Consider the following 17,715-nt stretch of genomic DNA (forward strand, 5'->3'; position numbering starts at 1 on the left):
TAAGTGCTTAACTTTCATATGAAATATGACCATTCTATAAAAGCAAAGATGATTTTTAGGATATGATTTATTATTCATGGTGGGCTGAATTCAGAAACAGACAACCATCATTATTGCATTATACTTTTAAATAACCTTGTTCTTCTTCAAGAACTAGCAGTTAAGATGGTCTGGTTTCTCACTCCTCACTGATATCTTGCATGAAGGGCATTGCCCATTATCGAACTGATCCACAAAGAACTGCAGCAGACTTTTGCTAGCAGCATCTATGTTCTCAGGGTGGGCTTTAGTGCATAATTAGCCAGGAGTATCTCATCAGGTCTTTACTCTACCGTGCCATCCAGAACATGCAGCCACATCTTGCAGGATGTGGGAAGGCAGGGAGACCTCCAGAGTCCCTGACAACTACACCTGCAAGAAGTGCATCCAGCTGCAGCTTCTAACAATCTGCGTTTAGGAGTTGGAGCTGGAACTGGATGAACTCCGGATCATTTCGGCAGGCTGAGGGAGTGATAGATAGGACATATGGAGAGGTGGTTACACCCAAGGTGCAGGAGACAGGAGACTTGGTAACAGTTAGGAAGGGGAAGGGGGTTAAGGAGATGGTGCAGAGTACCCCTGTGGCCACCCCCCCTCAACAATATCACTTTGGATACTGTAGGTGGGTTTGATCTAACAGAGGAAAGCCACAGTGGTCAGGTCTTTGGCACTGAATCTGGCTCTGTCACTCAGAAGGGAAGGGAAGAGAAGAGGCACGTTGTGGAGATAAGGATTCATTAATTAGGGGAATGGACAGGAGTTTCTGTGGGGGAGAACAAGATTTCTGGATGATATGTTGCCTCCTGGGTGCCAGGGTCCGGGATATCTCGGATCGAGTCCATAGCATTCTTAAGAGGGAAGGTGAACAGCCAGAAGACACGGTCCATGTAGGTACCAATGACTTGGGTAGGATGACTGACAAGGTTCTGCATTGGGAGTTCAGGGAATTACGTGCTAAGTCAAAGGACAGGACCACCAGGGTCATGATCTCAGGATTGCTACCCACGCCACCTGCTAGAGAAGCCAGAACTAGTAAGATTATACAGTTTAAAATGTGGCTAAGCAGATGGTTTAGGAGGCAAGACATAAGATTTTTGGATCATTGGGCTCTGTTCCAGGGAAGGTGAGACATGTACAGAAGGGATGGTTTGCACCTGAATTGGAGACTAATATCCTAGAGGGAAGACTTGATAATGCTGAACAGAGGGGTTTAACTAGAACTGCAGGGGGATGGGAACCAGAGTGCCAGAACAGTTAGTGGAGAGATTGTGAAGGCAGATATTGTTAAGACCTCACACAAAATTAGGAATCAAAAGGTTGAGTGACTAGTGTCCTGAGCTGAATATATTTCAATGCAAGAAGTATTGTAGGAAAGGCAGCTAATAGTGCTGAAGGTGAGGTAGCTGGTTTACACACAGAGGCAATGTGTAATGAGGAGAGGCTGTTGACAGGGCAAAATTGCAGTCAACAGGATGAGTTGCAACGTAAAAGGTGGACAAAATTGAGAAGGGTGAATACAGGTGTTAAATTTGAAAGTGTGCAGTATAAGGAATAAGGTAGATAAACTTGCAGCACAGCTACAGACTGGCATGTATGATGTTGTAGGCATCACCAAATCATGACTGAAAGATAATAGCTGGGAACTTAATGTCGAAGGATACACATTGTATTGAACAGACAGGCAGGAAGGCAGATGTTGGTAAAAAATGATATCAAATCATTAGAAAGAGGTGACATATAGTCAGAAGTGTTGAATCATTGTGGATGGAGCTAAGGAACTGCAAGGGTAAAAAAGACCCTGATGGGAGTTGTATACAGACTCCCACACAATAGTAAGGATGACCTACAAATTAAAACAGGAGATAGAAAATGCTTGCCAAAAGGGGAATGTTGCTATAGTCATGGGGGATTTTAATTTGCAGGCAGACTGGGAAAATTAGGTTGATGCTAGATTCCAAGAGGGGAATTTCTAGAATGCCTATGAGCAGCTTTTTAGAGCAGCTCATGTTTGAGCACAGTAGGGGATCAGCTATTCCGGATTTGGTGTGGTGCAATGAACCGGAATTGATTAGAGAGCTTAATGTAAAAGAACCCTTAGAGGCAAGTGATCGTAATATGATCGAATTCACCCTGAAATTTGAGAAGGAAAAGCTAAATTTAGATGTATCAGTGTTACAGCGGAGTAAAGGGAATTACAGGAACATGAGAGAGGAGTTGGCCAGAATTGATTGGAAAAGAACACTGGCAGGGATAATGGTAGAACAGCAGTGGCTGGATTTTCTGGGAGCAACTCGGAAGGCACAGAATATATACATTTCAAAGAGGAAGAAGTATTCTAAAGGCAAGATGACACAACCGTAGTTAACAAGAGAAGTCAAAACCAGTATGTACAGAAGCCAAAGAGGGGGTCTGTAATAGAGCAAAAATTAGTGGGAAGTTAGAGGATTGGGAGTTCGTAAAAACCAACAGAAGGCAACTAAAAAAGTCATTATGAAGGTAAAGACGGAATATAAAAGTAAGCTAGCCAGTAATATTCAAAAGAATACCAAAAGTTTCTTCAGATACATGAAATGTTAAAGAGAGGCAAGAGTGGATATCGGACCACTGAAAAGCAATGCTGGACAGGTAGTAATGGGGGACAATGAAATGGCAGATGAACTGGATAGGTATTTTTGCAGGAGGCAAAGAGTGGAATAAAGGGAGCCTTTTCTGACTGGCTGCCGGTGACTAGTAGTGTTCCACAGCGGCCTGTGTTGGAACCAATTCTTTTTATGTACTATGTCAATGATTTGGATGATGGAATTGATGGCTTTGTTGTAAAGTTGGCAGACAATGTGAAGATTAGTGGAGGGGTAGGTAGTTTTAGGAAAGTAGAGGGGCTACAGAAGGGCTTAGATAGATTAAGAGAATGGGCAAATAAGTGACAGATGGAATGCAGTGTTGGGAAGTGTATGGTCATGCATTTTGGTAGGAGGAATGAAAGGGTTAACTGTTTCCTAATTGGAGAGAAAATACAAAAAACTGAGGCACGAGGGGACTTGGGAGTCATTGTACAGGATTCTCTAAAGGTTGAGTCTGTGGAGAGGAGGTAAATGCAATGTTAACATTCAGTTCAAGAGGACTAGAATATAAAAGCAATGATGTCATGTTGAGGCTTTATAAAGCACTGGTGAGGCCTCACTTGGAGTATTGTGAGAAGTTTTGGGCTCCCTATCTTAAAAAGGATATGCTGAAACTGGAGATGGTTCAAAGGAGGCTCATGAAAATGATTCCAGGATTAAATGGCTTTTCATTTGAAGAGCTTTTGACGGTTCTGGGCCTGCATTCACTAGAATTCAGAAGAGTGAGGGGTGACCTATCGAATGGTGAAAGGTCTTTATAGAGTGGATGTGGAGAGGACATTTCCTATGATGGGAGTGTCTAAGACCAGAGGCCATGGCCTCAGAATTAAGGGATGTCCTTTTAGAATGGAGATGAGGAGGAATTTCTTTAGCCAGAGAGTGGTGAATCTGTGGAATTTGTTGTCATAGGCAGCTGCAGAGGCCAAGTCTTTATATATAGTTAAGGCAGACGATGATAGATTCCATGTTCCAAACCATCACTGGTAATACTCCCCAGCTCTTCCTTCACAATATTGACGATTGCATCAGTACTGCTCCATGCACCCATGCTGAGCATGTTAATTTCATCAACTTTGCCTCCAACTTCCACCCTGCCCTTAAATTCCTTCAGTCTATTCCTGACACCTCCCTCACATTTCTCGATTTCTGGAAACAAACTGTCTACCAACATCTTTTATAGACTTACCGATTTCGATGACTATCTTGACTATACCACTTCCTACCCTGTCTCCTGTAATGCTATTCCCTTTTCTCCATCCTTTTGTCTATGCCCAATCTGTTCCCAGAATGAGACTTAGCTCTCCAGAACATCAGAGATGTCCTCCTTCTTCAAAGAATGGGGATTCCCTTCCTCTACTATTGACGCTGCCCTCACCCACAGCTCCTTCACTTGCTGGACACCTCCGCTCACCCCATCTTCGCTCCACCTCAAGGAATAGAGTTCTTCTTGTCTTAACCTACCACCCCATGAGCATCCAGATCCAAGGCATCATTCTCCACCACTTCCGGCATCTCCAAAGGGACCCAATCTGTACCTCCCCCTCCGCTTTCCACATGATTGTTCCGTCCGTGATTCCCATATCCGTTCGTCCCTCCCCACTAATTTCCTGACACTTATCCCTGTAAGTAACCAAAGAACTACACCTGTCCATTCACCTTTAAAGAGGGCCCCAAACAGTCCTTCCAGGTGTGGCAACATATCACCTACAAATCTGTTGGGGTCATCAATTGTATCCGGTGTTCCCCAAACAGCCTCCTCTACACTGGTGAGACCCATTGTAAATATTAGGGGACTGCTTTGTCAAGCACCTCCACTCCATCCACCAAAAGCAGAATTTTCCATTCACCAATTTTTTAAATTCCTATTCCCATTCTCATTCTGACATGTTGGTCCATGACCTCTTCTTGTGCTACAATGAGAGCACCCACAGGGTAGAGGAGCAACACCTTATATACAGTCTGGGTAGCCTCCAACCTGATGGTATAAACATCAATTTTTCCTTCTGCTAATTTTTTTTCCCTCCACCTACCCTCTTCTTGTATTCCTCACTCTGACCTCTTCCCTCTCTTCACCTGCCTATCACCTCCACCTGGTGCCCTTCCTTCTTCCTTTTCTCCCATGGTCCACTCTCCTCTCTGATCAGATTCCTTTTTTCCAGCCCTTTATTTTTCCTACCCTCCTGTCTTCACCTATCATCTTCCAGCTATCCTCCTCCTCTCCCCCCACCTTTTAATCTTACATCTGCCCCTTTCATTTTCAGTCCTGATGAAGGGTCTTGACCTGAAACATGGATCGTTTATTCATTTCCATGGATGCTGCCTGACCTGCTGTGTTCCTCCAGCATTTAGTGCATGTTGCTTTGGATTTTCAGCATCTGCAGAACTTCTTGTGTTCATAGTGGTGCTATCTCAGTTGTATAGCACTGAACACAACTCAATCACTACACAACTGAACACTACCAAAACTCAATCTACAATTACACAAGAATACTAATTACCTAACCACAATATTCAAGTATGGTTGCACACATAATACTGCAGAACATCAGCAGTCAACAGCATCTTCAAAAAAAAAGGTAGAACAAATGTAAACAGGAGAAAAAGAACTTTTGAAACTGCAGAAACAAGGGTTGGATTTACAAGACACAACAGTAGAGTAGTGGCTAGTGCAATGCTATTACTGCTCAGGGCATCAGTTTGGAGTTCAATTCTGGTGTCCTCTATAGGAAAGTTTGTATGTTCATCCTGTGTGTGTGTGTGTGGGTTTCCTCCAGATGCTCTGGTTTCCTCCAACAGTCCAAAAACATACTGGTTGGTAGGTTAAGTTAGTCATTGTAAATTGTCCTTTGATTAGGCTAGGGTTGAATTGGTGGGTTGCTGGGCAGCAGAGCTCAGTGGGCCAGAAGGGCCTTTTGTGTGCTGTATCTCTAAATAAATAAAAAATAAATATATAATAATATAAACTATGAGACAGTAGGAACCATCTGTCCACATGTCATGGATTAGGGTTCTCATCCACAGATAATTAATCAAAACTTAACAATTCATCCTCTGCCCCACTGAGTGTCCCAGCCTTATCTCCAGCACCAATGATGACTGGACCTTCCGTTGATCAAAAAAATCAACAAGCCTTCTCCATTTCTTCATCTTTTATTTTTCCTTTTAAGATGCTCCTTCGACCAAGCATCTGTCTTTACTGCTCCTTTGGTGAAAATGTTGTCTGATAAAGTTCCCATGAGAAGTATCTTAGTATACTAAAAGAACTGTAAATATACATGTTTTATTTTAAGATCATTTTGAAGACTCTGCTGTATCAGGCTATCTTCTTAAAAAAATGAATTCATTATGTATGTAATCAAATTCAATATTTCTTTCCTGAACTGATCCTGATATTATAAATCTGGAAACGGAATCATATCTGTAAATGTTTTATAGAAAAAACAGTCAACTTTATATAATTAAGATTTACGTGAGTTCCCTCTATGGATTATTGCTCTGTGTCAAGCTATGGCAGTAGTGCCAGCAAAATTGACAGGAAGGCCTTTTAAAATACAGCCCTCTTCATAAGATTTCTTAAGGTTCCTGACTCATTTTTGGACAACATGTGTGAAATGGAACAACCTGCAGTCTGACTTGCAATGTGATAATTCATTTTGTCATATTTATGCAATTAAAGCAGCTGAACTTTAGTCAACTGAAAGATATATTTGCCCAAAATATTGAAACCAGCACAACCAAAGCAACTAACAATGGTCTAGAAATTCATTAGAACAAAATACACGTGACCATTTGGCCCATAGAGACTGCTCTGCTATTTAGGGAAATAAATATTTTTATTTCAGTCTTATAATTACTGATTCTCTTAATAGGCAGAAATGTTTGATATCTGAATGAACTCAGTGAGCCTCCACGGCCCACTGAGGCGGAAAATGCCACCCTCTGAATGAAGATATTTCTTCTCATCCCAATCCTAAATGGTCTGTTCCTTGTTCATGAACAGTGTTCCCTTATCATAGATTCTTCATTCAAGGGAAGCAACCTCTCTGCATCCTGCCTGACAATATTCTTTGATATCTAGGGTTCTCAGGGCTTGCCTTCATCAGCTTTCACACATACAGAAACACATTGGCTCTGAGCTCTCACCATTTTGCTTTTAAAAGACTTATTTGTCAGATGTATATTTACATCACCAGCAAGTGCTCACAACCTACTTTTGCCAGTCTCTGTCTTATTGAAATTAACCTTTTCCCCAATTCAGGCCTTTAATTTTCAAATTATCCTTGCCCCTTCCCACAACTATCTTGAAAGTAATAGAGTTATAGTTATTCTCTCAAATCTACTAAACACAACCCCCCCCCCCCCACTTCATTGCCTAAGATAAGTCCAATTTCCTTCGTCCCTTCTCTGGCTGGGCTCTTAAGATCCCGACTCAATAATCTCTCTAGAAGAGGAAAATAAGCTTAATGGTGTAATACATTACATGCTAATTTTGTAACAGCACAAAAGCAAACAATTACACAATGTTAGCTGGAATGATTAGTAAATTTGATTTCATCAAACAAAATGCTCTATTATTTTGTAAATTGAAATATTTATTTGCACGGTATTTTTGTTATCATTTGATGTTTCTGTCTTAAATAATTGTGAAGTATTTTGTTTCAGCTATTTTGGGGGACAGAATGTAATTAATATGGCAGAAACTTTCACCTTAATTAAAGAAAATGACTGCAATTTCAGTTATCATTAATAAATATAATCACCTTAACACCATCATTGACTCCTTCCTGAAGATAAGGGAGAATAGAGTAATTCCACAGGTCAATAAACCATTCTCTAAATTCAGCCACATTGACAGGAGAAGATAGGAAAAAGCAAGGACCTGGAAGAGAGTAAATAAAACAGAAGACAATAAATAAAATACAGTATTAACATTCCATACTGGCTACAATGTACAGTACCTTAAAGTCCTACTGCTTTGAAACTTAATAACATAAAACAAACTGGGAAGGGGAACTACACCTATTGGTTGAACAGCTGTTTGTTCCTTCAGCTCTATTTGCTGTGCCACTCATCATTTCCCAGATGATTCACAGCCATCAAATTTGGTAAGCTCACACCTCTTTTCAACAAAGCTTGACCAAAGAGGGTTTCTGAACAATTATTATCACACCTTCAGCAATTTCATTAATACTCCATGGCAGCAGTAGGAAAACAGCAACAAAGCTTTAAGTACGTGAATGTCATTGAGTTTTTCTAAAAACAGCGACGCACTTTTAATCTGCATTCTTATGTCAGATTTAACTGAATTGGACTAGAAGCTAAGCACTGATGTTATCAGATGTTTAATATAATTAGGGAACTAAATACTCAGAAAGATGAAAGAAAAAGAACAGCCGTGAAAAACTAGAGTTTAGAGTTTTCTCATAATGACATGTTTACTAGAACCTATACTCTCTCTCTGTCTATCATTCTGATACTGAGCTCAGATTCTGAATTGAACAGCTAGATTTGTTTCAGAAGTGAAATCCATAAAAAAACACAAAGTCAAGTAAAATGGAAGATAAATGATCAGGCCTTTTTCTGTATTCCACTTTATTAATAGTCAATAAAACCTCTATTAATGCCAATAAACCTGCAGCACTTCAGCTCAAATCCATTTTACTTGGGCTCAGCTTTCTTTCCCATCCTTCTCATACACATATTTTTACTTTCCCAAAAACCATTGTTTTAAAAAGCATTTTAAGCAAATTTTGATCATTTATTTGGAAATGAATTCAATGGAAAACTTATTTGGTCAATTTTTGAAGTTCAATGTATTTATGGATTTGTTATAAACAAACTTCAATTTAGTAAAATAAGACAAGAGTAGTAAAGCTTTTACGACTGCTTCCTGCTTCTATTTGATGTAGAGGTAACTCACAAATAACTTTCAAAGAGATACATTCTTATGATTAGTTATATTCCTTCAAGGACAGCAGCACTTCCACAGTAAGTTGGGCAAGACCAGCAGATTTCCTTCAAAATTGTCCTGTGACCTGACATACAAATAATCACTGTTGTTGCAATCTGAAAAGTTCTGGAGCAGCACACGTTGTGGAAATACTGCACACTTGCCACTTTGGGTTTCAGCATCAACACTTTCACAGACAGCCAGAGCTGGATTACACATTATACTTTTCACCAATGCCCACGTCTTAAAGAATGAAGCAACACATTTGCTTACAAAAGCTAGGGAAACAAATCTCTATCACAAATGGCTTGGACACTGACTCATTTTAATTTTTTAAAGACTGGTATTAATCATTTTATCATCAGATAATGATTTTCAGATAAGGGATTTTGAACAAAGACAGGGAAAGGGACTGAGTACCTTCAGCTATGGTCTGGTTGAATGTTGATACAGGTTTGAAGGGCTGTATTACCTCCTCCTTTCCCTACAAGTCCCCTGTCCTACCTCACCCTCTTCATAGCATTGAACTCTTTAGGACACTGCTAAAACCAGTTTTGCAGGAGCAAATTAAAATTTAGTTGATGCAACCAGTTTTCTGGTATAATAACAGTCAACTGTATATTGCTTTTTGCACATATTTGACACTATAAGAAGAAATATTGTTATGGTTCATCATTGTAAGTGTTTCTCAAAGCTCTAATTGGAATTCACTACAGTAATTCAAAGTTCCCATAACAGGATGAACATTAACTGATTGCTGTGAATTTATTATATCAAATGCATTTACATGATAATAACTGGCATTAAATTAATGCCATATATCAAACACCTTCCAATGCCAAGAATGTAACAAGCACCTACCGATAAGGAAGTCAGATGTACTGTGCATTTCTAGAAACGTGTGCAGATGATACCACAACTTGGGCACCCAGTTAAGAATATTGAGGATTTCATTATTATTTGCATTTGCGACATTCTCTGATTCAATCAACTTTCTCTGTAAGTAGCGACTAAGGAATCCATTAGCGGGTTCTGCATTGTTAGAAAACGGCACCAACCTGGTGATCAAAATTGCAAATTATTATTCCATCATTTCTACTGTCAATTATAGAAAACACTGTGGAGAACAGTAATAGTATTTACAAATAATTTTTTTTACATTTATGGAAGAGCTCACTCCTGTTCTGATTCTCTGCAGTTATATCAACACGAAGAAATCTAATTGCCCCACAGACACATCACAAATATACTTTTGGTGTAGAGTCAAACAGTTATTAGCCCAGTTATCTTTCCATTTAATTTTCTTGAATTATCGCCTTAAGTATTTTGAATAACTTTGGATAGAATAGTATTGTTCATTGCTTTAAGTTTAAACTTGCATATCTCACCATCTGTTTGGATGATTATACTTGAAAATTCTGGGTGATTTGCAAACATTGCACTAAAAGGATTTCCAATCTGAAAAACCGTGTCTCAATTTGAAGGATGCGGCTGCCTGGATTGTTAGGATAGGTCCAAATGAGGAGAGGACACTAGATGGATCTACCAGCCACAGAGTCATAGCACCAACATATGGCTCTACTTGTATAGCACATTTGTAAAGAATCTGTCTTCCTTTAATCAATTCTCTCTGGACCAAATGGGAATCTTTGCAAATGTCAACAATCCCCTGTGGACCTGGTCATCTACTCAAGGAAAAGTCCGTAGATTTTTCAGGCATGTGTTCTGTTCAAATTCATAGTGTTAAGCACTGTATTATATTTTAAATTAACCATTTATTTTCAGATTAGGAAAAGGCATGTTCAAACATTCATAGTTTGGTTCTTATGATATTGAGTTAATTGTAGGATGCTGTACAGTACTTTGAAATTCAGTGGCCCTGAATTTGCTGCCAGCATCCACCGGTATTAAAGGAAGATCTGACAACAGCTTCTGGAATCTACACATTTAATGGAAATCCATATGCTGCTGTCACCTCATCATGTATTCTTTCACAGGCTGGATTGCTACTGCCTTTGATAATGGATTTTGTTCAGAAATTAATGGAATATTGCAAAACTGGAGCACTCTGTTCACTTGCAGTGAATTTAGAAAAAAAGCTGCATTAGCTGTGAATGAGTTATTAATAGGAGAAAAATTCTGCTGATTAACTTCTGAGACACTGAAAAATTAATTTGATAAATGTGGAGTCTCATTTTCTCAGGACAATTAATGTTATAGATTTTCCATCAGAAAAATACATCTTCTTTCCTCTCTCCCTGAATTCTATGCTATTTATCTTTTGGTTTTCTCTTACTTTCTGCTTTGTGACTTGTGCATTTTAGTTTGTATGATTAAATCCGATTTGTTCAAAGCTTAACAGTCACTATTCCATGCAATAGGTTGCTTTCAGAGGAACCACACTGAGGAAGATGCTGAATGTGGAGGAATCTCTGCTGACTATCTGGGCATTTGTTTTGTTAAGACAGGCGAAAGCTCCCACTCAGAGGAAAAAAATGGAACCATTTTGTTTATTCACTGAAAATGAGCATGTACCCAAGAAAATTAAATCAACGTTGCACAGAGTGATGGTATATTTACATCATATTTTTATTTCTAAACATATTAACCTGAATTTTACCTGAAACTGAGGTGAAGACCATGGTTTGGTGTTGATTTGATAGGCTGGTTGGTGGTTCCAATTACATATGGGCTACATCATAAGAAGATTTAAAAATAGTTAAAATCAAAGATAACACCAGGACAATATCCAAGCTGATGTATCAACTAGCTAATATCAGAACTGTGATTAACTTTTGCAATGACATTTTTTTGCAGTTGTATACATAGTTTCATTTTCAAATAATAATTTAACAACAACACTTGTCAGAAGTGTGTATATAACACTCATTAAAATTACTTACCGTTAATGAGGTATTTGGTGCAAGATGGCTAGTTACTATAGCTAAATTGAACACACACAAATCAAAGTCACAATTTGAAATAATCTATAGTGCAAAAATAAGTTTTCTATCAAAGGCAAGGTGTTATTTTCCCTTAGAAATGTGCTGATTGAATGAACCTCAACCACCACTGGTGCACATCTGGATGTTGCTGACAGATGTGGAGATACTTGAGTTGCAATTACACTTTATTAAACAATCTGATTAAAATTGTGTGGAGGTCAAACATAGGGCATTTCTGCTGTTAGGTTAAAAGTACATTCGACTTAATGTGACTGGTTGGTACTGATGATGGACAGAAAGAATCAGGAACGTGCACAGAATGTCAGATTAGCTTAATAATTTTAGGTTGCATGTATTGCTAAGGATGTACTTACCCAAATAATGGAGTAAAGATTCACTAAACTGCTTCCAGAACTAACGGGTTTTCCTTATGAGGAAATATAAATTAGACCAGGCTTACGTTCACTGTCTCAGAACATAAGGGAGGGCTTAAGACCACAAGACATTTGAGCAGAATTAGGCCATTCAGCCCATCAAGTTTGCCCCACCATTTGATCACGTCTGATCTATTCCCTTCTCAACCCCATTCTCTTCCCTTTTCTCCATAATGTTTCATGTTCTGACTTATCAAGAACATAACAGCCTCCAACTTAAATACACCCAGTGACTTGGCCTCCACAGTTGCCTCTGGCAAAGAATTCCACAGATTCATCACTCTCTGGCTAAAGGAATTCCTTCTCAACTCTGTTCCAAATGGACGTCCCTCTATTCTGAGGTTGTGCCTTCCTATTGAGGTTCACAATTCTTCAAGTGAAGCCTCTCCAGTGCCTTATAAAGCCTCAGCACGACACCTTTGTAATCATTCTGGAGGACTGAAACATTGCAACTTCAAGAAGGGAGAGGGGCAGAAGAAAGAAAATGATAGGCCAGTTAGCCTGACTTCAGTGGCTGGGAAGATGTTGGTTTCGACTGTTAAGGATATGGTTTCAGGGTACTTGGAGGCATTTGATAAAATGCCTGAAGTCAGCATGGTTTCCTTAAAGGAAAATCTTGCTGGACTAATCTGTCCTTCCTGACGGTTTCACATCACACTGCCTCTGCATGTGTACCAACTGGCCCATCCTCAGCCCTATCACTCCAGTTCCCATGCCAAATTAGTTTAAACCCTCACTAACAGTTCTAGCAAGACCTGTTCTAGGATTGAGATGAGTAGATTTTCCTTTATTTGTGAAGAACAATAACGAGGTGGCCTACAGGGATGAAGTCATGTCTCTGTGACACAGTGGTGTCAAGAAAACAATGTCTCTCTCAGTATTGCAAAAACAAAGGAGCTGGTTGTGGATTACAGGAGGAATGGAGACGGGCTAACCCCTATTGACATCAATGGATCCGGGGTTGAAAGGGTGAACAGCTTTAAGTTCCTCGGCATCCACATCACCGAGGACCTCACGTGGTCTGTACACACCAGCTGTGTGGTGAAAAAGGCACAACAGCGCCTCTTTCACCTCAGACAGTTGAGGAAGTTTGGTATGGGCACCCAAATCCTAAGAACTTTCTACAGGGGCACAATTGAGAGCGTCCTGACTGGCTGCATCACTGCCTGGTATGGGAACTGTAGAGAGTGTTGCAGACAGCCCAGAGCATCTGAGTTGTGAGCTTCCCATGATTCAGGACATTTACAAATACAGATGTGTAAAAAGGGCCCATTGCATCACTGGGGGCCCGAGTCACCCCAATCACAACCTATTCCAGCTGCTACCATCGGGAAATGGTACCACAGCATAAAAGCCAGGAGCAACAGGCTCCGGGACAGCTTCTTCCACCAGGCTATCAGACTGATTAACTCACGCTGATTTGAGTGTTTTCTATGTTACACTGACTGTTCTATTTGTGATAAATTATTTAAATTACAATGATTGCACTCTGCACATTTAGATGGAGATGTAACATAAAGATTTTAACTCCTCATGTATGTGAAGGATGTAAGAAATAAAGTCAAATCTATTCAATCTTTGTTCATTTCTACTTCAGAACTCTCTGGAGGCTCATTTGTTGAGTTTATTCATAGCAGATTTCCAACTATCAAAGTAATCACGGGAGACAGTCCTGGGGTAATAGGTCCATGGTCAGTGAGCCCTGAGATTGGAGACCCGAGTTCAGTCAGCAAGTCCTGAGGTCAGAGACCCATGATTGGCGAGTTCTGGGGTCAAAGCCCAGAAGTCTGCAAAGCTCGAGATCTGGGGTCTGATGTCGGCAAGTCCAGAGGTTAGTCTGGGACTATGGACTGGAGGTCAGACGCCTGGAGGCAGTCTGTCCTGGGGTTGTGGGTGCGGGTGCAGAGGGTGGGGGTTTGCGGTGGAAATGGGTTTGTTTTCAAGTTGTTGCTTTTTGTACGTTGGCTGTGTGTTGTTCTCTGAACATTGTGGACATACTATGTTGTCGCTAGAATGTGTGGTGACACAGGCGGGCTGCCCCCAGCACGTCCTCAGATTGTGCCGGTTGTTAACGCAAATGAAGCATTTCACTGCATGTTTCAATGTACATGCAATTAACAAATGAATCTAGACCTAAATATGTGCAGGCAAATGACACTGGGTAGGAGATCAGCCATGATCTTAATGCTTGGTGGAGCAGACTCAGAATGGGTGGCCTATTCCTATTCCTACCTCTTATGTTCTTATGTAAAGCAGAGTTTAACAAAGTCACATTTGCTTCAATAATAAAGCCGGCTTTCTCCAATTATAACGCTGACTGGATATAAGGACAAGAATTGCTTGCTTAGATACTGATGTTCATCTTCTTTTCATGTACATATTTTGTTCAGCTTCCCCGCAAAAAAAAATCATAGAATTGGGCAAAGACAGACTATACTTAGTGTTATGGTATTTTGCTTGTAAATTCGTGTGTTAAGGTTGCTTTGTTCCAATCAGGACCTGAGCGCATGAATCATTGCTGCTGTGTTACTGATGTGCTGTATTTGCACTTAAGGAATTTTCTCAGGGCAGCCAAAGAGGCGTGGGGAAGGGTAAGATAAGGGAGGACACTGTGCTCATTTCCCCATACAATAAACTAGCTTGTTTAAGTCTCTACTGCAAATGGTTCCCAGCTGCTGTCTGGTGGGATTTCTTCAAAGGCCCAGGAAAAGCAGCTTATAGGACACAAGAAATCATAAGATAACAAAATGCTGTGACCAATGAAGGGAACTATAGTAAATTATATTGTCTACTGAACAATGGACCTGCAACAACGTTTTGGGCAAGAGATTGATGTGATGACGTAGATCCTATAATTGCTACCTTGCTCCCAAATGCTGACGTTCAGTTAACAATGAAGAGTGTAGATTTTCCATAACATTTCCAATTTCTGCTGGCAGTGGATGAAACAGGCATTGTGAGGTCTATGATATCAATGGACGTGCAGCCGATGACAGGCAAACATTAGCTGCACTGACATTTGCTTCCTTAACAATCACTACTCAAACTGGAAATAATTGCTAAAATAATCTAACATTTGTAGATAGCCTTATATGTGTGATGTGTGGAATGTGTGCAAATGAGTCCAATTTCTAGCCAATTCTATTGTGTTGCTGGACAGCATGATTATCCAGCTGAGAATAATGAAAAAGAACTGGTATGTATATGTTATTCTCATTCCTACCATTAGGGAGGAGGTACAGGACCATGAACATTTTAGAAATAGCTTCTTCCCCTCTAAACAGTCCATGAACACTACCTCACTATTCTTCTTTATGCCACAAAAGAACAAATATCAGTGATTCTTATAATAAACCTGATTATGTCATTGTACAATAATGTCATTTGTCTTTCAAAATGTACTAACCTCATTTATAGACATCTCTAAACCATTTAATGTATTCTGCTAGTGTTTAAGTCCTCTCGCATGACTTACTGTATAAGACCAATAAAATAATAAACTTGGTGAGTATATACTATATGTCAAATTGGTCATTCAATACAATTCCTATTTAGTATCAGTCAATGGGGAGAAAATGGTTAAATAATTCTTAATTGCTGCATATTCAATATTATTCAACATATTTTATTTGAAGCAGAAATGAATAGCAATCTAATCCATGTGTAAAAGAGAACTGTCTTCGGACACAGTGAAACAGAGACAGACTATATAAAGAAATTGGATCTGTGCATTTGTGTGAAAATGCCAGACGGTGACATAATTACAAAGATCCAAAGTGAATATGATTGCAGTATTCAGGTTTTCGTTGACATAAATAATACTCCAGTTTATTCAAACTGTAATATTTAATCTTGTAGATCCCAGTAAAATTTATGAATCTGCAAATCTAATAAATTACTGTTTGTAGACATGATTAGGAAGCCTAGGGAGAAAAATTGGTTTCACAACTTTCAGTCATGTTTTCTCTTCCTAGAGTTTTTAATGCCTTTCTTTATTGTGTGGATAAGTGGCAGTAAAGTTGTTACAGAAAATAAATAGAATACTACAAAGCAACAAGTTCAATTTGATTAAAAGTGGGAATTAGATTGTCGTTACACTTCTGTCTGTAGCTATAACATCTTATTGAAAACTTCAAGCCCCCTGGTTTGCACCAAGTAAACCTGCCATACATGAAGCAAACAGATTTCCCAGATTTGCTAGGAAATAGTTGGAAGCTTTTAGACCTCATGAAGAGTCCAATAGTAGAGAGCAGCTGTCCAAGGATCAGCGATCAGCTATTAGTGAAAATTGTCTTGTGGTATTATTTCATCCACCTGCAGCGAGGATTGTTTCTGCTGAAAACAAAACAGTCTGTGGCTGCTACAATCTGTAACAGCTAAAGGAATACTGCAAGAACTCAGTGGGTCAAGCAGCATCTCTAAAGGCCAAAGAATTAATTCTTACACACCTAGACTTTAATTTCCTCCACTTTCAGTCTTTATCTCTTTACGATGTTTCCTGGTTTAATTTTAAAATAAGTTCAACTTAAAAGCACAATCATAAAATTAACAATATTGACTTTGAATGTGAGCTGTGAGAACCATTACTTTTATGATTCAAGTAACTACCACTAATTTATATTCCATCTGCACTGACAGTCTGTATCATATTAACATCCTATGCTCTAACAATCTGTGATATCAACAGAAATATGTCAAAATCAGATTTTAACATACCAATATTAATCAATTTTATTATTTCAAAATATGAAACCAACCTGAATTGAAATTAATGCCTAATATTTTATTAAAAAATCATGCTTTACTTGTTAAGATTACCTTTTGCAAATTGAGACCACTCTCTCTCTAGAGAAGACCAAAAGAGCCCTCACGTTAAAGGATTACTATGATACATCCACTACTCCTAAGCGAATGTATTCAGATACAACTGCTTTTAAAAACATGCATCAGTCATCCTGTTTTATAAGCAGTGCACATGATAACTACTAGAGATTAGACAGTTTTAATATTCTCTATAGCTTTTTAAACTACTGTAGTTGCACAATTTTTTAGGGTATCTACCTTTACAGTGGGGTTATAATATGTGCTGATTTCTGGTCCCCAAAAGCTATATTTTCTTTTGCTCTATTGACTGTATCACGCATGTTACTTCTGCTCACATTTTAACTCAACCATTTTCATTCTCATGGGTTGGCTTAGAATAAAATTGAATCTAATGCATTGGAAAAAATGCTATATCATACGTTTTGTGTAGTTTTAAGAGTACATCGTGACCACTGGCACCAGCAGTGAATATAATTAGCTTTGCAACCAGCATTCATTCAAATAGTGGTAAAAATAAGTATAATTACCATTTATGATACTTGCATGTAAGGGCACCATTGACAAGTTCACTTAGAGAGCCAGGTTCACTGAGGTCATCAAGTATTATTACCAATGGTACATTCCCTGTGCTAGTTTCTCTGTCAATTTGATTGGCGAGGTTGGAAAGATATAGCTGCAAATCCTATAAGGGAAATGTATAAACACAATCAATTTTATACTGCGAGGATCAAAAAAATTACAAAAGTACTGTTATGTAATGTTGCTTAGCTTGTAAGACATGTAGAGCCTATTAGAACTAATGTGCTAAATTTGTAAACACAAAGTACACTGCAGAGGCTGTGGTCAAATCAAGACGTACAAACAAAGCTGGATTAACTCAGCAGGTCGGGCAGCATCCATTG

General features: G+C 39.1%; 1 protein-coding gene across 7 annotated transcripts in view; it reads right to left on the reverse strand.

The window, feature by feature from the left end:
- The window catches only part of LOC140717136 (neuron navigator 1-like), a 679,346-nt gene that overhangs the window by 20,244 nt on the left and 641,387 nt on the right, over window positions 1–17,715 (reverse strand). For all 7 annotated transcript variants that reach the window (XM_073030393.1, XM_073030394.1, XM_073030395.1 and 4 more), the window contains 4 exons: window positions 17,341–17,495; window positions 11,231–11,302; window positions 9,472–9,668; window positions 7,421–7,539 (listed from right to left, as the gene is read on the reverse strand). In XM_073030393.1, coding sequence (XP_072886494.1) covers window positions 7,421–7,539; window positions 9,472–9,668; window positions 11,231–11,302; window positions 17,341–17,495 — 543 coding nt within the window. The remainder of the gene's footprint in view (window positions 1–7,420; window positions 7,540–9,471; window positions 9,669–11,230; window positions 11,303–17,340; window positions 17,496–17,715) is intronic.

This window comes from Hemitrygon akajei, chromosome 27 (genome assembly GCF_048418815.1).
Source record: "Hemitrygon akajei chromosome 27, sHemAka1.3, whole genome shotgun sequence".
NCBI lineage: Eukaryota > Metazoa > Chordata > Chondrichthyes > Myliobatiformes > Dasyatidae > Hemitrygon > Hemitrygon akajei.